General features: G+C 41.4%; 1 protein-coding gene across 1 annotated transcript in view; it reads left to right on the top strand.

The window, feature by feature from the left end:
- The window catches only part of SUCLA2 (succinate-CoA ligase ADP-forming subunit beta), a 39,899-nt gene extending 16,321 nt beyond the window's left edge, over nt 1–23,578 (top strand). Inside the window, exons 4-8 of the mRNA XM_089501135.1 lie at nt 9,889–10,050; nt 12,086–12,228; nt 18,912–19,032; nt 20,749–20,837; nt 23,504–23,578. Coding sequence (XP_089357261.1) covers nt 9,889–10,050; nt 12,086–12,228; nt 18,912–19,032; nt 20,749–20,837; nt 23,504–23,578 — 590 coding nt within the window. The remainder of the gene's footprint in view (nt 1–9,888; nt 10,051–12,085; nt 12,229–18,911; nt 19,033–20,748; nt 20,838–23,503) is intronic.
- Nucleotides 23,579–24,168: the final 590 nt, after the last annotated feature.

Below are 24,168 nucleotides of genomic sequence, written 5' to 3'. Positions count from 1 at the left end.
TTGGCAGTGAATTCCATACCTTTATTGTCCTTACTGTAAAGAATCCCTTCCATTGTTGTCTATGAAATCTCCGCTCTTCCTGTCTCAGAGGGTGACCTTTTGTTCTTTGTACATTTCTGTTAATGAACAGGTCACTGAAGAGCTCTTTATATTGGCCCTGCATATATTTATATAGTGTTACCATATCCCCTCTTAGACGCTGTTTTTCCAGTGTGCATAATTTTATCAAGAAATGCTTTTGACTTGATAAAGGGAGGACTCCCGAAAGCTCGTCTATTATTTTAAATACTGTTAGTCCAATAAAAAAAGGTATTACAAGATTCTGCAACATTCTGTTTTTTTGCATTCTTATTGACCTGTAAAGAGGCAAGATAATATCCTCCTCCCGTGAATCAATACCTCGTTTTATGCATGCCAAGACCTTATTGGCCCTTGCAGCTGCTTGCTGGCATTGTGCACTGTTGTCAAGTCTGTTGTCTACCATTATTCCTAAATCTTTCTCATTGGTAGTTTTCTTCAAGGATATTCCATTCATAGTATAGGTTGCATTTTTATTATTTTTGCCATAATGCATAACTTTGCATTTATCGATGTTAAACTTCATCTGCCACTTGCATGCCCAGTCCCCAACTCTGTCTAAATCCTCCTGCAAAGAAGAAACATCAAGATTAATCTGATTTACCCTGCCTAATTTTGTGTCATCAGCAAAAACTGTGACGGCTCTCAATGCAGGTTAGGAGATCATTTATAAATAAACTAAAAAGAAGACGACCCAGGACAAACCCCTGAGACACTCCACTTAATACCTGCGTGCAGTCTGAGAAACATCCATTCACAACAACTCTCTGCACTCTATTAGCCAATTTCCGATCTAAATACAGACATTTGCCCCTAAGCCTATTTTTGTTAATTCGTAGAGTAACCTTTTATGTGGAACCGTATCGAATGCCTTAGCAAAGTCCAGAAAAATCACATCTATGGCCACACCCAGATATTTTTACTAACTTCTTCATAGAATGCTAGTATGTTGGTTTGACAAGACCGGTCTTTCACAAATCCATGTTGACTTCTACTAATTGGATTCTGGATCAAGATATTTTCATGAATGTATTGTATATCTTTAGCAACCCTTCAAATAATTTCCCCACTACCGATGTTAAGCTTACTGGCCTGTAATTGTCCAGTTGAGATTTTGATCCCTTTTTAAATATGGGCACAAAATCTGCCTTGCGCCAATCTAATTGAACTATGCCTGAACTGAAAGCATCCCTAAAGATCAATAATAATGGTTGGGCCAAAGTTAGGTTTAGCTCCTTAAGAATCCTTGGGTGTATACCATTTGGTCCAGGGGCCCTGTCTACCTTAACAGTATTTAATCGCTTGAGCACTTTTTCTTGCGTCAGCCAATCCTATGTTTGCTGTAATGGTTCCTTAAAATTAGCCAGCAGGGGCTGTCATTGGTTCTTCCTTGGTATAAACAGAAGAAAAAATAAGTATTTAAGATGTCGGCTTTCTCTCTGTCCTCACTAACAAAGTTTCTGGTTTCAGATAATAAAAGACCAACAGTCTCTACCTTTAACTTTTTGGAGTTAATCTCAAATGAAACCATGTTATGGTCACTATTCCCCAAGTATTCTCTTACTTTGATGTTTGAGATAAGTTAATCATTGTTAGTTATTACCAGATCCAGACAGGCATCCATTCTGGTTGGGGTCTCTACTAATTGTGACATAAATTGGTCATTAAGCTGGTCCAGAAACTTGCTGCCCTTAGTGGAACAAGTTCCACTATTCCAATCTGTATCTGGGTAATTCAAATCTCCCATGATTAAAATTTCATCCCTATTCACAGCCTTTTTCAATTTGAAATAGCAGCTGATCCTCCCCTTCATTACTAATGTTGGCTGCATATATGAGCCTATTAAGTTCAGGGATTCCTACAACTGCACTAGGCATGAAAAGTTTGGTGCATAGGAATATTGAATGGGAACAGACATACTTGCATCATTGGTTCTTTTTTTTTCCTGGCATACAGTGGCAGTACGAGTGGGTATTGTTCTTTACCAGGGACAAGATGAATCTAGAGATCAAAAACACAATTAAATGCCCCGGAGCCCCTCCTCCTTACCCATAAAACCGGGGCCGAACAGGAGGTAGACAGTTCTTTTCTTGTCCCTTTCAGGGACAGACAGGATGGATCGTCGGTCCGGACAGGAGTTCGGCATCTCTGCGGCTGGTGAGGCGCACGGGTTGCTGCCTGGGGGTCTTCGTTGCCTCCGATTGCTCCCCGGGTGGTGAGCAGAGAGAGGTTTTCCCTCCGTAGCGGTCCGCGTTACGGAGGATGTATCTGTTTCTTCCTTTTCTGTACAAGGAAGTGGGAGCATGCGCAGTCTGGTGGAACGCACGCCCGGGTGTCGTTGCGTTCCACTGAAGATCCGATCGCGCTACTGAGCATGCGCGAATCGGATCTTCCGGAGGGCGGCAATTTTAAATTGCATTTAAAGCGCTTTGCCTGTCTGACTGCTGTAGCTTCGTCAGTACAGTGCAGCCGTGTCACCAGCCCCCCCACACGGTTCAGAGGAGGTTAGGGTAAGATATTTTCTTTATCTTGGCTCTTTCCTATCCTCTTCCCTCCTAAAAAAAAAATAAAAAAAAAATTCTTTTTTAATACCCATTTTGTCTTTTCATCAGATGTCTAGTCCGTTACCATCAGAGAATCCGGATAGGATAAAAGACCTGCTTCTGCTCCCAAAAAGGCCACTTCCAAAGCTAAGCATTTGTCATGTGCTGAGTGTGCTACTCCACTACCTGATGGCTGCAGGAAAAGAGTGTGCAACGCCTGCTCTGCTGAACAGCTTGCTTCTGAGAAGTGCAAAGACCTCCAATCTTTCCTTGGGTGGTTCCAGGAAAATTTGGCTCAAACTTTTGAGGCATTTCAATTTTCGGCAGCTCAATCTCAGGAGAAAGTCAAGTTGGATTCCACGCACAAGCGCAAGAGATCCAGGTCTTTCTCTCAATCAGACCTTTCCTCGGGTGAGATCTCCCGGTCCTCTAGTTCATCAAGTGATAGTTCGGAGGAAGAGATGGTTTTCCCCTCCCAGGAACTCCGTAAGTTCACCAAGGAGGTGACTCGTATGCTCCTAGTAGATGATGTGGGGAAAGTTAAAGGCTTTCCTGTACTCCCTAAGGTGGATGACCTTATCGCCAGGGAATGGAAGCACCCTGGAAAAAGAGCTTTCATTTCTAAACACTTTAAGCAGTTGTTCAGGCTTCAAGGGGAATATTCCTGGGAGGATCCCCCCAAAGTTGACGTACAAGTGGCCCAGCTCTCCAAAAAGACTACTCTCCCTATTGGTGAAGTGTCCGGGCTCAAAGACCCTATGGACAGGAGAGCGGAGACTTCATGCAGGCGTGTTTTCCAGGCGGCAGGAGCTCAATGTAAGGTGGCGGTGTCTAGTGCTGCAGTGGCTAGGGCACAGCACATGTGGCTTCAACTTTTGCAAGATCGTCTTGCGGATGATTCTGATTCTGAGATTAATAGACTGTTTAAGAACTTAAAGCTGTCCAACAATTTTTTTGTGGATTCGGCTCAGGAATCCCTTAAGCTCTCAGCCAAGAACATGGCATTGTCGTCTGTGTCACGCAGAGCCCTTTGGTTACGGTCCTGGACGGCTGATTCCGCTTCTAAGTCTGCGCTTTGTGACTTACCTTTAGAGAATAAGAAGCTGTTTGGTGCTCTTATTAAGCAGATTTCGGATACGAAAAGAGCTTTGCCTCAGGATAGAAGGCCAAGGTGGAACCGCAGAAATCCTTATAGGAACCCGAGACCCATTTTCCAATCTCTAGATCTCAGAATTTTCGTGGGCCATTTGGAGATAAGAAATTCCAAGATCGGCCCGAAAAGCAGGATAAAAGAAAGTTCTGACTGCAAGGTGGGAGGACGCCTGCGACACTTCAGCCTATCCTGGGAACAGACCACGCAAAATCCGTGGATTCGTCAGATTATTTCGGAGGGTTACAGGATAGAGTTCATTCGGCCTCCGGTTCGCCAGTTCCTTATTTCGTCCTACCCCTTGGTAAGGAAAAACTGGACACTTTTTTTTCCGATTTTTTTCCAATTCAAGGCCCTTCCATTCGGTCTGGCTCCCTGCGTCCGGTCCTGGACCTAAAGTCGGTAAACCGCTGTATCCCCTACCAGCATTTCCGGTGAGAGTATCACCTCAGTCACTCAGGTTCTAAAGGAGGGAGATTTTATGGTCACCTTAGACCTGAAAGACGCTTATCTTCATGTACCGGTAGCCGAGGCATCCAGGAAGTTTCTGAGGTTTGCTTTGCGCGTCAATCACAGAGTGCATCATTTCCAATTCAAGGCCCTTCCATTCGGTCTGGCATCAGCCCCAATGGTTTTCACAAAGATCCTTTGTCCTTTGACAGCTCACCTCAGAGAACAAGATATTTCGATCATTCCTTACCTGGACGATTGGCTGATTATGGCTGCCTCCCGGGAGAAACTTTTGTTAGACCTTTCCGCGACTATGAAGTTCCTAGAACACCACGGCTGGTTAATCAACAAGCAAAAATCTTGTCTCATTCCCGCTTCCAGGACTCTTTTTCTGGAGTTTTTGGTGGACTCAATGTCCCTTTGCGTTTATCTCCCGCGTTCCAAGCGCCTCAAAATAAAGCAAGAGATCTCGTCGCTGCAAAGAAGTCCGACTTGCTCTGTCAGGAAGGCTATGAGCGTTCTGGGTCTTCTTACCGCTGCCATCCCAGCGGTTCCTTGGGCAAGGTGTCAGCTTCGTCCCTTGCAATGGCAGATTCTCTCGAACTGGTCCAGGCAAGAAGAGGATCTGGAAACGTCCTTCACTATAAGTGGCCAGGTTCTCTCCCAGTTGAATTGGTGGAAGCAGTCGTCCCATCTCGCCAGAGGGCTCTCTTTTCGACCCAGAATTTGGATTATTATCACCACGGATGCCTCCGGCCGAGGATGGGGAGCCCATTTGGGTTCCCTTTTTCGAAGGGGAGATTGGGCTCCAGTAGATGCTGTCCGCTCATCAAATTTCCTAGAGCTAAAGGCAATTCTTCAGGCTCTCCTGGCCTTCAGGTCATTCATAGAGGGTCAGGCTGTCAAGATCCAATCAGACAACGCAGCGGCCGTCGCTTATATCAACAAGCAGGGTGGAACGGAGTCTTCAGATCCTGTGCGCAGTTATTATGGAGTGGTCCCAACTTCATTTGACGGATATTTCAGCAACGCACGTCAGAGGCCGATACAATGTAATCGCGGACGATTTAAGCAGGGCAAAATGGTCACAGACAGAATGGTCTTTGACCCCACAAACCACTCTGGTGGCACTCTTTGGTCTTCCGGAAGTGGATTTGATGGCGACTCGCAAGAACCGCAAGGTCCCGGTGTTCGCGTCCCTCAGCCGATGGGATCTTCCTCAATTTTTGGACGGTCTTTCCATGGTGTGGAATTTCCGGTTGGCCTACATCTTTCCGCCAGTGGCATTGATTCCTCGCGTACTGCTGAAAATCCGCTACGACAAGGCCAGGGTCGTGTCCATCCTTCCATACTGGCCCAACAGGGGTTGGTTTGTCCTCCTCAAGCAGTTGACCATCACCTTTTGGGAGCTTCCAATCTCTCCACAGCTTCTGGAGAACGTCGGCCTTCGCCCAGAACTTCTTCAGATGTTCCGTTTGACAGCCTGGCTGTTGCAAGGCTGATCTTGAGTGACCAGGGTTTGGACGAAGACATCTCAGACTTTCTGTTGACATCAGTCAGAAGTTCAACGTCCAAAATTTATTTCCGGGTGTGGACCAAGTTCCTCCGGTGGTGCGCCGCTAGGCATCTTTCCATTTTCCCTCTTTCCATCAATTCAGTCATTTGTTTTTTACGGGAAGGTCTGGCTTTGGGCCTTAGTGTCTCGAACCTTAAAGGGCAGATCTCGGCCCTTAGTCATTTTTTTCTTTTAGATCTGGCCTCTCACGTTCTTATTAGGCGATTTTTTTTTTTTGTTTGTTTTAATTTTTTTTTATTTTTTTATTTTAATTTTTTTTTAAGGCCGCCACTATTCGCCGTCCTCCTAGGAGGTCTTTGTTTCCGTCATGGGATCTTGCCATTGTGCTTCGAGCCTTGTGTTCAGCGCCCTTCGAACCTCTGGAGGAAGTGTCCATGAAGCTTCTCTCTCTGAAAACAATTTTTTTAGTGGCTATTACCTCGGCTAGGAGAGTTGGGGAAATCCAGGCTCTGTCGTCCTCTCCGGAGTTCACGATTTTTCATGACGATAAGGTTGTTCTCCATGTTAAACCTTCATTTCTCCCTAAGGTCATTTCCAGGACAAATATTAGTCAGCCCTTAGTTCTTCCTACTTTTTTTCCGTGTCCTTCTCCTGATGAATTGGTTTGGCACACGTTGGACGTCAAGAGGGCTTTGGAGATGCATATTGCTCGGACCTCCTCCATCCGTTCTTCGGACCATCTATTTATCAATTTTTTTGGACGTTCGGCCAGGACAGCAGTTTCTAAAGTTTCTATTTCTCGTTGGCTGGTGGACGCCATCCGTCTGGCCTACCACTCCAGTGGTCTCACTCTACAATGGCCCGTCAGGGCTCATTCCACTCGGGCCATGGCGGCTTCCTGGGCTGAAAAGGCTGCAGCTTCGCCTGAGGACATTTGTAAAGCTGCTACCTGGTCCTCATTTTCCACCTTCGTGCACCATTATCGGCTAGACATCTTTTCCTCCTCTGCGGCGGATTTTGGGCGTAAGGTGCTCCAGGCGGTGGTCTCCTGATGTGGCCCCCCCATTTCTGGGATCTTGCTACATCCCACTCGTACTTCCACTGTATGCCAGGAAAAACGGAAATTTTTTTCTTACCGTAAATTCCTTTTTCCTTAATACAGTGGCAGTATCGGTTTCCCTCCCTTCATGCAATAAATTAGGTTTGGCAAGCAATTTTGTGTCTGTCTTGTTACTTACTGTCTACCTCCGGTTCGGCCCCGGTTTTATGGGTAAGGAGGAGGGGCTCCGGGGCATTTAATTGTGTTTTTGATCTCTAGATTCATCTTGTCCCTGGTAAAGAACAATACCCACTCGTACTGCCACTGTATTAAGGAAAAAGGAATTTACGGTAAGAAAAAAATTTCCGTTTTTTCCCCACGCATTTATTTTTTCTTAATTCCAGATACTTAACTGATCTCTCAGTGATAATTAACAGTCCTGCTGCATGGTGATGCTTTTATTAGTAATGCGATTAAGAAAATAAAACAAGCAGGCTTTATTTTTTTCCATTCTCTGAAATTCTTCATAGATTTGCCCTGCAGTGTTCCTAACCCTTGTTCCTCCTTTACTGTCACTACCCACTTTTAACAGGCATGTACGTTATTTTTCTGTTCACTATTAAATGTTTACCTATTGTGACTTTTCGTGCATATGCCAATTGCTGACAGAGGTCTTCCAGAGGACAGTCATTGCTCCTGAAGTCATGTCACTTTTCTTTACAAAGCATGCAGGTGGATAAAACGCCATTATGCTTCACTGCAAATATGTTTACATCTCACCTAGTTTAGGGTTATATGCTGTTGATTTTTCCGTGACATCCAAACAGTGGAATCAGCAGAGCTGAATCTATTTGTACAGCTCAAATTTGTGCTTTAAAAAGTATATGGGTCTCAAAATACTCATGCGTTATGTATAGTATATCTATCGGAGTACCTAGTGTTGTGTTCTTAGCTAGCTAATGGTGAAGCAGTGTGTTATAAAAATGACCTAATGTTTTTTCCATGGGTGTCCTGGCTCCCTTGTTCCCACCGTGTGTACAGCCTCCTATTGCTTTTGGTTTCACAGCGCTCTAGCGTTGCCTCTCGCAGCCAGACCACAGAGGCGGAGACATCTCCCACAACGTGAATCCACATATTACCAAAAATAAGGCTGCAATTTGCGGTCTTTGACAATACTTGGCTTATGTTTAGGACGCCGATTGCAACCTCTGTACTTTCGCAACTTCATGGTTGCAGTTTTCTGAGCTCCAGAAGCCTTCCAAATTACGAAGGAAGAGGCTGCAGAGTCCCGGAGGATTATGGGCGGGTGAAATTAGAGATTTAAAAGGATATAAAGCACTATGCGTGTATTATTTGCATACTTAATGCTTTAGCAGAAAGATTATGTTTCAGTATATTTCACACAACTGACTTTGACATGGTATATACAATTTTGTTCTTATTTTTTTGGGGGGGGGGGTTTAACATTCAAATTTGTCTTCCAATTCAAAATGTGGCCATTTTCGTTTTCAGAAATCCCATTTGTTTGTCTGGGTGCCATGGAAAGAAGAAATAAAGATGTAGAAGAAGTAGAATAGGGAATTTGAGACCAGTGGATGGAAGAAAGAGGGTGAAAATTAGCTTAGAGTTAAGGGTAGTTGTGGACTGGTTAAATGATCTTCGTTAAATAAAAACTTTAGAGAGTTTTAGACACTGTGAGGCAGACTGAGGCTCACCAAGTTTCACACAGAAGAATCTATCTCTGTAAAATGCTCAGATGCACCACAGCAGTGTCTCATAAAGCAGTCACAGTGAAATGAAACGATCCCCTGACTGCTCTGCTCTTATACAGGCTCTCTTCATTACTAGTCCGCTTGTTTTTTTGGTTGTTGTTGTTGTTGAAAGATGCAGCATAGCCATTGGACAAGCCCTCAGAATGATATAACAGGAATAGGGAACCAAACAGTGTGCACCAGAGTGATGATCTGCTATAGAAAAAACTCTCAAGCTTCAAAATATCCACAACCAATTTATTTTCCAATTAAGTATATAACAGAAGGTCTGGTACATGTAGCACAGAAAACATAAATCTAAGGTTTGGTGCACAATACCAAAAAGGGCTTTAAGCCACAGCATACATGTGTCTGACTGGTTTCAGGGTACACGATGCCATCAGCAAGGTGACTATGACATTGAACATATTCACTTTACTCAGACACCATGAGCATCTGATACACCGCTACATCGAACTGTGAGGATTTATGAATATATACATCAGTGGCACAATATCTTTATATTGTATAAACTTACCAAAGTAGTTTGAGTGCAATCATGATTTTTTGTATTTAAGAATTTCTGGGGCAGCCAGGGCAAGGTGTTCAATTAACTCTTTAACATAATTGTCCCCTTTTTGGGGCCAAGTTCCTCAGCGCCTAAAAAAACAAAAACAGATAATTCAGAAGGGGAGGGAGGCAAAGAGTGTTTGCAAGTATGGATTTATTAGTTTTCTATCCTAAAATCTTTATAATATGTAAATACACAGAGATAGTGTTTAGAAAAAGATTGTGTAAGTATAGAGCATTATTATTTTTATTTTAAATACCTCCAGTAGGTCACAGCCTCTGTAAAGCCCTCCCCAAAAAAGCCCGTTCATCCATTTGAAGTGTTGGAAGTGTGGTTAAAGGATCTCGTTCCCTTTTCCTGCAGTTACATCATCCCATGAAATGCAAAGTTGTTGCAACTTTATTCACGTTAATAGCTTGGAATACCCGATTATGATTTGGATCCTTCAAAGATTGGTTCTCACACTCATGGAATACGGACAACTAGATGCAACTCATTAAGCTTTGATCAATTAAACGTTTAACATTCAGGATTTCTTTGTCTCAGCAGCTTGCTGTAACACAACTACCATTTGATATAAAAAAAAAATAGAATAGTGTGTTTTTTATATGTATCTATAAATATACACTACAAATGTTCCCTGTGTGATGTTGCATGTGATACAAATTAGTTTTACCGCCCATACTGATATTGGCGAGCATTTAATACAGGGTTTTTCTTAGTAATTACTTGTATGTGTTTTCAGAATGTGTTTTTTTTAATAATGTTTTCAATATTTTTATATCTCTAGTTATGTGCATGGATGCAAAGATCAATTTTGACTCCAATGCAGCCTATCGTCAAAAAGAAGTTTTTGATTTGCGAGACTGGTCACAAGAAGATGCGCGAGACCAACAAGCAGCAAAAGCTGACCTTAACTACATAGGACTGGATGGTAACATTGGATGTCTTGGTATGTTATTGCCCAATTTATTTAACATGTTTACATTTTGCCAGATTACAGATGCCTCAGTGCGCAGGAGAGAGAAAAATAGGGTAGGTTGCACACGCAGCCGCTTTTCAGTCTTTGAGTTAAACGATTCATGGGGCTAATTAATCTTCAAAATCCATTATAGCGGCCGAGGCAAATTTTGACTGCAATGTTTGACCAAAGAGGAGGGCTTAATCTTTGGGCTGCTGCCTTTTTGTTTAGCCTTTTATGATTTTTTCCCATGTGTTTAATAATATTGTGAAATCCTCATTACATAACATAAAGTAAAATAAAATTATTTTAATTGAGTGATTTTCTAAATTATAGAAAGTGAATACAAGTTTTTCAAAGCTGCAAAGTGTTCTAAAAAAAAATAAAAATTGTTGAGCTACTTCATCTTAATCATACTTAAAAGGTAGTCTTCAATGAGAGAATTGGTCATTAAAGTAACTCATATCCTGCAAAAAATGTATAGTGAGGAGCTTGCAGAGGTGTATCTAGTGAAAATAGCACCTATGGCAAGCACTGACATTGCGCCCCTGTCCAAACTTCCACACATTAATTCACAGTCTTTACTAACCCCTCTCCCTCCCTTGTCACTTTCTAACCCCTTTCCCTCCCCTTTCCCTACTACCCTCTTCCTCTCCCCCTTTGTAGTTCTCTCACCTTGAGGTCCAGCGACGGGAGTCTTCTGTCTTCCTGCACTGTTGCGGTGCCTGCTGCTTCACTGCTGAGCGCCGTAATATGACGTCATATTTCGGCGCTCAGCAGTGAAGCAGCAGGCACCAGCGAGCGGCTTTTAAACGCTGTCTTTTTTTTTTGATGCGGGGGAGAACGAGGGGCCTCTGGGAGCTTGTTACTTTAGTGTTGATATTATATATTCTTTCACAGTGGTCTTACTCATGTTAGACTAATTCAATAATGATATATTTATACATTTAAATCTACTATTAAAAATCTCAGTGAAACTGACTGAAATATTCATAATCCTTGGAGTCTTTCTATAAAGTAATATGTATAATACATTCTCCCAGGTAAAATGAGCAAAAGCTCTAAGGTTATAAAAGTATATTACTTTTAATGATATAATTTCTCTCCTACTCTGAATTTAACACTTTTGTTACTTCATTTGGTGTTAGAAACATAATTCCTAATTCCGATTCAATACTGCTATTACAAGAGGAACGTGAAAAATAGCAGTAACAATAAATGATATATAAAAAAGAAAAATAACATGAACACTGTAAAAGGACACAGTCCTGTTAATAAGCGGTTATTTGGGGTATATACCTCTTGCTCTATTTTTTTCTGTTTTGCACAGGATTTGATATTTAAGTTATTGTGTGTTCTTTTAATTATAGTTATAATGTTGGACCCCAGTTTTGAGATTAAGACTGCAGTATTACATTGTCTTGCAAGGTTAAATTGTAATCTTTTGTGGTTTCACTCTGTATGCCTATTAAGAATGACTCACTGTCTAGTCTTCGTTAAATGTTGCTTCCCTAATCCCTTTACCTGTGTCGTGTTTTCGGCATTGTTTTGTGACGAGATTAGTTTTGTGCCAATGTTGTCTGTGTTAATCCCTTGCATTGTGTTATGTTAATTATGTTAATCCTTTCCTGGTTCCTTTTTTTGTCCCCCCCCCCCCCCCCGTAAAGTGGCTACATAAACCAGGCTCAGTCCCAATAGCATGTTCTATTGTATCGTGACTGGTGGTACAGTTCTTTGGTAGACAGTTTTTTTTTTTTTTCCCTGGAGGAGCCGGCTTTTGCTACGAGGAAGGCAGCAGCAACGGCCAGGGGCATCCCGGTAGACCCATTGGTTACAAACTCACATAAGAGATGCTTGTACAGAAAGAGAAGAGTAAAATGGTTTACTGCACTGCACTGCTGGAATTATAAATATGCACAGCTCTGTTTTCTTTTTTATATCTGTGTAAGGCTGATGTTTATTGATTACTGGTCCATCTTTTGTGGCAGTGGTGTACCATGATTATTGTTGTATGTTTATTATGTAGTGAATGGAGCTGGTTTGGCAATGGCAACAATGGATATAATAAAGCTACATGGTGGGACTCCTGCAAACTTCTTAGATGTTGGAGGAGGGGCAACAGTTCTTCAAGTGACAGAAGCATTTCGGCTGATTACATCTGATAAAAAGGTAGTCTGTTTAATTACTTTATGCTGACACAATCCTATTATTACTTCACCTCCCAGCATGAGCCAGTGTGTAATGGCAGCAGCATGGCTACAGTTAAGGTCAATGCCCAAACTTCTGAAATACTGAACAAATGAAAAGGTTCCAAAGATAAAAGGAAAGTAAATGCAAAAACTACAAGAGAGATCCCAAAGGTCTATAAATATCCCAAATGAATCTCCAGTCAGCAAAAATGTTTAAAATAAATAAATGAAAAGAAGATAATGGAAAATAGTTGATAAGGAAGATACAAAAACACCTAGTAACCCGCTGTCACGGAGCTGGCTAGTCCGACCGACTACCTCCGCTGTCTTGTGCTCCCTTAGCCTGGGACAACACACTTTCCCCGGTTCCCCAGTCACTAGCCGAAACTCAGTGTAGGGTAAAACCAAACGAAAACTGATTTATTTTAGACACACAGAGCTGGATATATCCAGCAAAACACACATTAACGTAAAACAAGATATTGGGACACAAACCTCCCCCTTAATCTGCCTCTCAGAGACAACAGGGGCAGTAACGGGATTAACAATACAATAGGGGGGAGACTGATTTATACAACATTAAACATCAAAGAATGGTGGTCACTCCCTGGTGGCAGATCCTGGCTGTCTGCCGGAGATAATCCCCTCAGCCAGTGATGAGATGATACTGCTGGGGGTAGCCACAGAAGTCTCTACAAACCCAGGGCCCATAGTCAATAGGGAGGAGGCTGGCAGTCAGGCTTCTCCAGTGGCCCCAGTGATGGAGGCTTCCGTCACAATTCTCCCCCCTTCGAATTGGACTGACATAGGATGAGACCCCAAACGGGTTGACTCCGTAGTCAGTCAGTTTATTTGGCCCATTAATTCCCTCCCAAAATTGGTGCTCCTGCTGCTGCTGGGGAGATGGGCCGGCTGCGCCATCTCCCGGGTACCGCTGGGGAGTGATGCCGCCTGCATCCCCTCCCTGGTGCTCCTGTTGCCGTTGAGGAGAGAGTTCCGGTTGATCCGGTCCTGGACTTAGGTTCTGCTGCTGGGGGGCGGGTCGGCCGCTGTATCTCCCTGAACTCCTGCAGCTTTGGTAGGTGCTGGGCAGAGGCCAGCGATGCTCTGCCTGGTTGCCAGCACTTCAGCTGGGGTTAGGGAATCTTGTGGGTCGGCCTGCCGCTGGGGAGGGAGGGCCGGTTCCTCTGCTCCCGGACATGTAAGCTGCCGATGGGAAGATGGACCTGCTGTCACATCTCTCGGTTCCTCCCACTGCCGCTGGGGAGGAAAAACAAGTTCCTCCGCTCCCGGACATGTGAGCTGCCGCTGGGGAGAAGGGCCGGCTGCCACATCTCCCTGGATCCCTGTAGTCATTGCAGATGTGGGGCAGAAGCCAGCAGCGCTCTGCCCTGTTGCCAGCTCTTCAGCTGGGACTAAGAGATCTGGGCAGACTGCCCAGCATTCTGAGGCCCCCGGTGTGGAGACCGCAGTGTTATCCACCCCTCTTGGGTTAACATCCTCAGATGTAAAATCAGTTAGATCCACAATCTCTGGATCTGGTTGTGGAGCACAGTCGCACAGCTCCAGTATCGGATCTGGATTAGCTGCCCAGTATCCCTCTGACTCAGGGGTGGAGACCGCAGTCCCATCCACCCCGCCTGGGTCAACACCCTCAGATGAACACTCAATCACATCCACAAAATCCACACAATCCCTGGACACTGGGGCATTCTGTTGAACGCGGTCAAACAGTTTTTTATACGCCTTCTCCAGTTCCCACTCCTGCGTAATTAAAAAGTCTAAATCACCTTTAAGTCCTAGTGCATCTGGGAGGTCCCACTCCCTGAAATCCCCAATGTCCTCAATCCGCCACTCCGCTGTGCTGCCGAAGTCTGGATCCTCCTGAAGACTATCCCATAATAATCCAGGGCCACCAAAGTCATAGCCCTCTGGAGAACAATCTTTCGCAGTTCCCCAATATGCTTGCTCTGTATACCACTGCAGAGCCCTATAGTGATCTTCCAGCTCTACCTCCTGTTGGACCAGCTTGTCCAATTCGGATACCCATTGCTCCTGGGGTTGCTGTCCCAGGAAAGACATCCGTAGTTCCCGCTGGTCTCTAATCTTTTGTTCGGAGCTTGGAAGACACTGACCCCGGCATATAACAGCCCTCTGCCATACTGACCGTCGAACCACTTGCCTCAGGTTCTGGTATTGTTCTGTAGGCAAAGCAGTGGTGTAGCAGGAGAGGATGACCCGCAGCAGTCCCTGGAATTCGGATACCACATCCATGTCCTTGTCAAGGCGACCGAAGTCTGCCGTCCTGTCGGTCAATCCCGGTAGAAAGTAAGTGTCCCTCAGACTAAGAAGAAATCCCACCGCTGCCACCAAAGTCACGGAGCTGGCTAGTCCGACCGACTACCTCCGCTGTCTTGTGCCCCCTTAGCCTGGGACAACACACTTTCCCCGGTTCCCCAGTCACTAGCCGAAACTCAGTGTAGGGTAAAACCAAACGAAAACTGATTTATTTTAGACACACAGAGCTGGATATATCCAGCAAAACACACATTAACGTAAAACAAGATATTGGGACACAAACCTCCCCCTTAATCTGCCTCTCAGAGACAACAGGGGCAGTAACGGGATTAACAATACAATAGGGGGGAGACTGATTTATACAACATTAAACATCAAAGAATGGTGGTCACTCCCTGGTGGCAGATCCTGGCTGTCTGCCGGAGATAATCCCCTCAACCAGTGATGAGATGATACTGCTGGGGGTAGCCACAGAAGTCTCTACAAACCCAGGGCCCATAGTCAATAGGGAGGAGGCTGGCAGTCAGGCTTCTCCAGTGGCCCCAGTGATGGAGGCTTCCGTCACACCCGCCCAGTAGAAATCTAGAATAAAAAAGCCTTCGCAGTCCCAGCCCTATGATTAATATAGTATGTCAGAGAGTACAAAATTTTATTTTTTATAATTTGCAATCTATTTTTAATATATTATTCTTAACAAATGATGGGGTATACATACAACAATGGTGTAAACAGAAAGTTGTCTTTGGGGGAAAAACCAAAATATAGTATGTGCGGAAACACCAACTATGAAAAAACAATTATGGTTATTATGACAAAAAATATCCTGTTTTTGGATTGTAATTTTGAGACATTGTAATTGTGGATTAGACACAGATGTGGAATTTACTGTCTATTTTATATCCAAATGTCTAGTTTAATACAACTCATTTCCCTAGCTTGTGCATGACTTCATGTTTGATAATGCAGATTCTCATGTTGCTCATGGCAAAGCCAGTAATTCTGCAATAACCATTGAGTCTCAGAATTCCTCAAATGAATGCTAAAGAGGCAGAAATGGTATAGAACCATTTTATGGAACACAACGATTATGGTGTTTAGGCGGTTACAGGTACAGGAAGGGTAACATGCCGTATAGAGGTGAAAGTTGGAGACAATCGAGGGTGTAAAGTTCATTATATAGAATTCTATCTTTCAGGTATGCTGGTTGTCCGCACATTCTGGATTAATAAAAACTAATTCTCAATATATCTTGTTAAGATAAATTATAAATGAATGCTGAACAAAGGATTATACGCACACAGATTTTATACATAACTCGGTGTTGCACAATTTGAATTGCCACAGTTCATCCATAAATACATGGGGGCGTGAGATCTGTTTCAAGTGAAATAACAAAAGTGAAATATTTTATGTAAACCCTACCTTCCAACATTGCCTTTATTATTGTCCCCTGACTTGTGAACTGTTAAAGTTGCTGTTACATTTTGGGATTTAAACTCCACTGTCTCAGCATCATTGATCAGATTGTGGATAAATTAGAGATAAAGTAATGTAAATTCATAACATAGAAAAAAGCTAAAACTTTCCAATTGTCTGAATATCCCAATGACCACCACTTTATCTGTAATTGAATAATGGGACGCAGCTCTGACGTTACCAACAAAAGCCTGTGCTTTGAAACTTAGTGCTCATACAAGGAAAAGTCTTGTGAGAGAAGCTGTAAAAAGGCCAACAATGAAGGCGCTATAGATTTTATTGGCTGGGAGTGGAGGTCAGCAAGAAAGTTGTTACTTCCATCTAACAGCGCTGGAAATTGCCAGAAAACATGGGAGTTCTACAGCTGCACAACATAGTGATTAGATGACACAAACAGAGCTTTTTGTCCAGAACTGTGGTGCAAAGCTAATAGTGCCCATGCCTGAAATCACATCATCCCTACACTGAATTGTTGTGTTGACAAGATCATCATACTATTGGGATGCTTCTCATCAGCAGGGCCTTGGCAGTGTCCTGGAGTGGCCCAGTCAAAGTCCTGTTCTCAATCTTGTTGAGGATCTGTGGCACTATTTCACAAGTGCTGTCCATAGCAACTTGAATGACTTGGAGCACTTTTACCTAAATAATTTCAATTTCACCTTAATTGCAAGGTAGAAATGGTAACTGATTTACTTTTGCAAGGCACTGTGTTTACAATATATTATATATACAGTGTGTGCGTATGTATATATATATATATACACACACACACACACACAGTTAACCCCTTCAGGACCGGGATTTTTAAACTAGGGTGTTGCTAAAGGACCGGAGCCGTTTTTGTGTTTTTGCCATGTCTTTCTTCAACTGTAATTTCTCTTATCAATTGGTGCACCCACACAAATCATATATTGTTTTTTTCAGCACAAGTAGGGCTTTCATTTGAAACCATATTAAGCTGGGTAGTACATTGTTTTGTTTGAAATAAACTGGAAAAAGTGGGGAAAAAAATGAAAAAAACAAATTTTTTTTTTACAGTTTTGTATACATACAAATTGTACACACATTGAACCAATGGGAAAAAAATATCCCAAATATATTCATTAAGTTGTCCTGATTTGGAAACCACCCAACATGGCCAGGATTTTTATCTATTTTGACCAGTATAGGGCAAATATTGCAAGGCATGCATCACGTTTTTGAAATGTAATTTTTTCCAAATTTGGCATGGTAGTCTAATAACTGCAATAGTTGTCAGAGATACTGATTATCCCCCCAAAATTATATGTTTATGAACAGTAGATAAGTCAAGGTGTACAACTAGGGTCATTTTGACACTTTTCAAACATGGATTTTTTCGCCAATTGCTGCCAAATTTTGAGGTATCTTTATGTTTTTTGGGTTTTTTTTTGCATATGTTGCAATGCTGCTTTAGATTTTATATTATATTTTGTATAGAATATGTGCAACTGCAGAAAAAAACACCAAATTGTGTTTACCAACATCCCCTGGTTCCAACAAGGCCTCACATGCATGGTTCATGCATTTTTTGAGGAAGCTATGAGGGCAAAACTGGAACATGCGCATTTTCGTTTTCAAATTTGGGATTTTCAGAAATTGGTTTCCTGGGCCCATTTCCCATTTGGGACATTTTGGAAGCCCCCCCACTGTAAATTACCCCATAAAAGTATATATTTATTGAACAGTAGATGAGTCAAGGTGTTCAACTAGGGTAGTTTTGACAGTTTTCAGCCAGCCATTTCTTCACTGATGTCTGCCAAACTTCACAGGGAAATTTTTTTGGGGGGTTTTTAACGCATGCATTTCAATGTTGCACTGAATATCTTGCACACCATAAGTGCAACAGTGGAAGAAAACACCACATTTTGTTCACCAACATCCCATGAGTCCAACAAGGCCTCACATGCATGGTTCATGGAAGCTATGAGGGCAAAACTGGAACATGTGCATTTACATTTTTTTAAATATTTTTTATCAGATTACTTGTAAGTGACAGGTTTAGGCCGCTGACATCAATCAGGGAGACCGATCAATAATCAGCGACTTAAAATGTCACCGACAAGTCATCAGGTAATAATTATGATTTTTTTATTTATTAATAATTTGTGTTTTTTCATAATTAACCTAGATGACCCCTCTCTCTTTGTAGAGCAGGGTCATCCGTGGGCTGCCATAATGATCCGATCACTCCTATTGGCCAGGAGCGATCTGATCAGCCCAGCCCAGCATTTGACCTGGAAGCACCCTGGACTTTCAGGTCAGTGCTGTTATTTTTTTATTTTTTTTTATTATTTTATAAAATTATTTTTAATTTTTGTTTTTTATTATTTTTTACATTTTTTTTTTAACTCTTTCAATGCTGATGCTCCATTGAAGCACAGCATTGACTGATATTTAGTCCCCACAAGCTTGTGGGGACTAATATTAACCCCTGCAATACTGCGATGGGGGTCATACACAATCGCAGCATTGAAGGGGTTAATTGAGGAAGAGGGGGGTAGGGGTTAACTTAGCAAGGGAGGGGGTGGGGGGGGCTTGTCTCCACACTCATGTGGAGACCAAAGAACCCTGTCTCCCTGTTCCTGAAGCTGCCTCTGGCAGCTGGGACACAATCTCCCATAGACTGGAGATTGTAGGGGAGGAGTCTCTTTGATCAGTCCTACAGGACTGATCAAAGGACTTCTGGGGGCTCGTTTTTGCTGTTGCTTTCTAATATATATAATTACCTTATTTATTACTGTACTTCATTCCTTATATTTTGTAATTTATCTGTTTTTTTTGGGTTGTTTTTTTACAATACGTCATTATGGTATTGCTCTTACCATGGGATTAATACATGTATAAAATAATACAAAATTGTTTGTGCAGGTTCTGGCTATCCTGGTTAATATTTTTGGTGGCATTATGAGATGTGATGTCATCGCACAAGGCATTATCATGGCTGTAAAAGACCTGGAACTAAGAATACCTATTGTGGTCCGCTTGCAAGGTATATACTTAATAATTTTCTGTACTATGAAAGTTTGTGAAAATGACTCATATCTGTTTTGCAAAATTGTTAATCTAAGCAGTCACAAAAATATATTAGGAGGAAGTGTTTTTAGAATTGTCAGAAGCATGAGCATAGGTAGCAGAATGGAGGTGAATGAAAATATCTTTTTGCCCTTATATGTACTTGTTTACCTTATATGTACTTTACTTTTTGTAAAAAATGTGCTGTATTTACCCAATGCTTGCTTTGGAAACATTGACATATTATTCCAGTAACAGGGTAACCACAGTGGCTATTTTTTTTCCAGGACATTTCTATATTTATTGATCAGCATGTACAAGTGCCCTGTTGTATGTTTGTTAGGTTCTTCTAGGATTACGACATTTTCACTAAACTTACAAGTTACCAACTAGGACATGTAAGATTCTGCCCAGTATTTTGTGGGCTCTATAAGCTCACAGAGCTTATGTCCAAAAATGTCCAATGTGGTCAGCCTTGCTGGTAAAAAATTAACTAATTCCCAGTAAATTATTATTTATATTAGTGGGAAAAAGGAAAATACTTTGTAGCTATAATACTGCCACGTAGAGATCTGTATGAATATAAGATAGATCAGGATCTGTACTTAGGAGTGTACTGGAGCTATGCTGTAGGTGTCTGTAATTTAATAGCAATTTGCTTCAATGTACATTGACACATCAGTGGTGTAAAGCTTAAGTTATTACTGTATACATTATCTCAAACAATTAGGATACTTTAGTATGTAAACAAAATGCAAATAAAAATGGTTAACTAACCCCATAACAACCATTGACGTGCCTGGCTTGTCATGGCATTAAATAAGCTTAGAAATCCACCAAAGGTCACTTGCATCACTAAAACCATGTGGAGGCATTCAGCAACATCTGCTCCTGGAATCACAAACTAGACACATACAGTACCCTGTGGTGGCAAAGATTGGCTGTAGTATAAGTGTATGGAAATGTTTTAAACACTAGCATTTGAAATACCCTGTGGCGTCTAGTTTCAAAAAAATAGTTTGATGGGGTAAGTGTTTTTGGCCGATATCCCAAATAGGACATTAGCCCAGGATGACCGGATTTTTTTTTTTAAAAAAGTTTTTGAAATAGAAATTTGCTAATTGGACTTATTGCCCTATAGCTTGTAAGAAAGAAAAAAAAAGAGTAAAACATTGGGTGTTTCTAGACAATGTATTACAATCTATTTATCTATCAAACAATACGTTTTTTTATTTGCTTTTGCGGATGAGTCAAAGATTGTTTTCTTTTTTAAGCACCATATTTTTTTTATGGTAACTTAGAGGTTATTCTAAAAATAATGGTATCGAAGGATAGCCCTGCTTATCCTGGAAAAAAAAACTATATAATGTGTGTGGGTGCACTTGCTGAGAAAGAACAACATTACAACTAAACAGTAACACCGCAAAAATTTTAAAAGATCCCTTGTGTACTACAAGTAAAAAAAAAAATTTAAAAAGCCTTGTGATTAAAGGCTTAAAATAAAGCACAGTGGTGATTCCAGATAACAAAGCTAAAATAAAGATTTGCCATCACTTGCAATTGCCTGCAAAGGGGGTATCACTGAATCTGTATGAAGACTTTACTACAAATGAGGCCCTTCTTAACAAACATCTCTAGTATTTAACTTCTAGCCACATTAAGACTTTTTTTATTTATAGATTTTTTTTTATAGGTACAAGAGTTGATGATGCCAAAGCATTGATAACAGCCAGTGGATTGAAGATACTTGCATGTGATGATCTTGATGAAGCAGCAAAAATGGTAAATACGAGAAAATATTTAAATATTTTTTACTTTTTCATGTAGTTACCTTTTGTCTGCTTTTTAAATATTCATATTTTTCTGAAGATTCAATACATGCTCTATAAGTAGTTTTAAAATGGTAACTCATACTGTCTTTTTTCATATACAGTTTGAGTATTTAGGTTGATCTTTTCTTGTCTTGGTTGTGAAGGCATTTATTAAAAACGCAAAAGTCAGGTATGGCCAGTTTATAACAGCTTTTTATTCTGCGTGAGAACATAGATTTAAAAAGAAAAGTTTTTAGTTATCAGTATGATGACAATATAGCTCTGAGTGCAGGAGATGTCCCCTGCTGTGGACAGATCCAAATAAAAGTATGCTCTGATCTAGAATAAAAGCTTTTTTATAGAAGAGTAATACGGTATCAGACATCCAGCATTTTTAAATTTCGTATACTCTTAGCGGTGTGTATATATGTGTGGGTGTTTGTGTGTATATATGAAACACACACACTTATTGTTTTCGCACTTTATGTTCTGGTATTTTTGTATGAAGAAAAAAGAACACAAATAGAAATTAATTTATCCCAGATGCAATCGCAGATAACCAAACCACAACTTAACTATCACCACCTGCAATAGTCTACAAACAGGGTCTCACTAAACCTATATGTCAGGGGTCGACAAATTTGGTTTGATCTAGGAGCCAGCCAAAAAAGTTAGGAGCCAGCTTTTTTTCCCCTCCCCAATCATAATACACACACACTCTAACGCTATATGGTCACATACACATTTATGCCATACTGTAACATAACACTATATGTGCTAGCACCACGCTGGTATATACACACACACACACACGCACAGGCTTTACATATATAAAAATACAACACTGAATCTGGCACTACAATACAGTAGACATGCTTACAATGGTACTATAAATATACACACACATGGACTCCAAGCACTATACATATACACACAGACTCTGACACTATAGTATACACACAGTCAAGTACGCTATCTTTTTCACCTGCCACGCCACTGCCTACCTTCTGCCACCAGGAATCCAGCACACTATGCTTCCTTGCATTACGTGAGCACCCTGGGCGCCTCACGTCACCTGCTACACTGGGTTCATGATGGTGGCACTGCGCCAGGAAGTGGTTTATAGTTGCCATGGCGACCTGACACCTGGGGTTTGTCGAGTCCTGCTATAGATATATACAGTGGCAAGAAAAAGTGAACCCTTTGGAATTACCAGCATTTATGTATGCTTTGGGCATAAAATATATTAAATATACAACTAAGTTACAATAAAGAGTAAACACAATCTGATTTAACTAATAGCACACATATTATTGTATTCTTGTCCATTCTGAATACATCATTCTAACATTCACAGTATGGGTTGGAAAAAGTATGTTGAACCCCTAGACTAATCACTTCAACAAGAACTAATTGGGTTCAGGAGTCCAATAAATGACAAGGGGTTGAAGGTGTGTTTTATAGCTACGTTGATATATAAAAAAAACCAAAACCTCACATTTTGAGTTTGCTATTCATGGAAGCATGCCTCACAAAACCAAAATCTCAGATGACCTACATTCAAGAATTGTTGATTTGCATACAGCTGGAAAGGGTTACAAGGTAATCTCAAATAGTTTACACATTCATGAGTCCACAGTTATACAAAATAGATATGATTTAGTACTGTGGCTACTCTCCCCAGAAGTGGACGCCCAGACAAGATGACTTGTAGGTAAATGAGGTAAAAAAACAAAACCAAAAACCCTAGAGTAACAGCTAAAGGCTTGAAGGAATCATTGGAACCAGTCAACATCTCTGTTTACCGTATGCAAAACATTAAACATGCATGGAGTCCATGGCAGGGCATCACAGAGGAAGCCGCTGCCCTCCAAAAAAACCAAAACATTGCTGCATGGCTGAGGCTTGTCAAAGAGCACCTTGACCTTCACAGTGCTAATGGGAAAATGTTTTGTGAAACAAAGGTTGAATTGTTCGGGAAGAACAGGTAGCACTACTTTGGTGCAAAAGGGCACCACATACCAACCTGAAATCATCATCCCAACAGTGAAGTACGTTGGAGGGAGCATCATTATTTGGGGATGTTTTGCTGCCTCGGGGACAGGACAGCTTGCCATAATCAAGTGGACAATGAATTCCCAAGTTTATCACGGTATCGTCCAGCAGAATGTCAGGATGACTGTCCACCTGTTGAAGCGCAGTAGATGTTGGGTGATGCAGCAGGATAACAACTCTAATCATCAAAGCAAATCTACTACAGAACGGCTTAAGTAACAAACAACATTAGCCTTTTAGAGTGGCCCAGTCAGAGCTAAGACCTTAACCCATTAGAGATGCTGTGGAATGACCTCAAGAGAGATGTTCCCACCAGGCATCCTAAGAATATGGCTGACGCTTAAGCAGTTCTGTAAGGAAGAATGGTCTAAAATTCCTCCTGATCATTGTGCAGGTCTGATCCGCAGCTTCTGGAAATGCTTGTTTTAAGTTATTGCTGTCAAAGGAGGTTCGATCAGTTACTAAATCCAAGGGTTCGCTTTTTCCACCAGCACTGTGCATGTTTAATGGAAGATATAAGATTGTGTATGGTGTCGTATAAACAATATTGCATTAAAATGTTGCATTTGTTTCTTCTTACAGGTTGTGAAGCTGTCCGAAATTGTAACTTTGGCAAAACAAGCACAAGTGGATGTGAAATTTCAGTTGCCCATATAAATGGCTCTTATGTTTTGTTGAATTTGGAAAGTTTTGTGCTTATTTTTCTCTGTCCTTTCTTTTTAGATTTTAATTAAATGCTTAATAACGTTAAAATGGATGGTGTTTAAAGTGAGTTGTTGCATTGGACGTTATTGTCACTTTCCCCACATACATAGGAAGTGTTTGTTTTTGTTCTGACAAACATTAGTCTTTCATCACTTGCTGCTAGGCCCAGTGCTATTGTGATCGCCATTGATGCATTTGCATATCATACATTGTGAAATCTGCTGCTAAATTACATGCATCTTTAAGCTCTTGAATGGACAAAAGGGGGGGGAATGGTTAGTTTCAGTAATGTAGACCTGAATTCTAAAGATCCGGACTATAAAGTTAGCATGTGGGTATGCTTGTTGATATTTGTTCGCGGCCTACATATAGTTGCCTGGAATTTGGAAATCTGCAAAGTTAATGGTTGTCTGCACTTCCTGTTGTGTGTTAATGTAACTGACTGCTCCCAGTTCTAGAACACTCCATTACAAGTTTCTATTAGCACTTGTCCATTTTTATTCCATGAAATCTAAACTGACATGTAATTAATAACTAAGAAG

Source organism: Sceloporus occidentalis, unplaced genomic scaffold (genome assembly GCF_023333645.1).
Source record: "Sceloporus occidentalis isolate IW3139 unplaced genomic scaffold, rSceOcc1.0.p SCAF_164, whole genome shotgun sequence".
Classification (NCBI taxonomy): domain Eukaryota; kingdom Metazoa; phylum Chordata; class Lepidosauria; order Squamata; family Phrynosomatidae; genus Sceloporus; species Sceloporus occidentalis.
The sequence above is the reverse complement of the archived record's forward strand: the minus strand, read 5'-3'. Positions and strand labels throughout refer to the sequence as shown.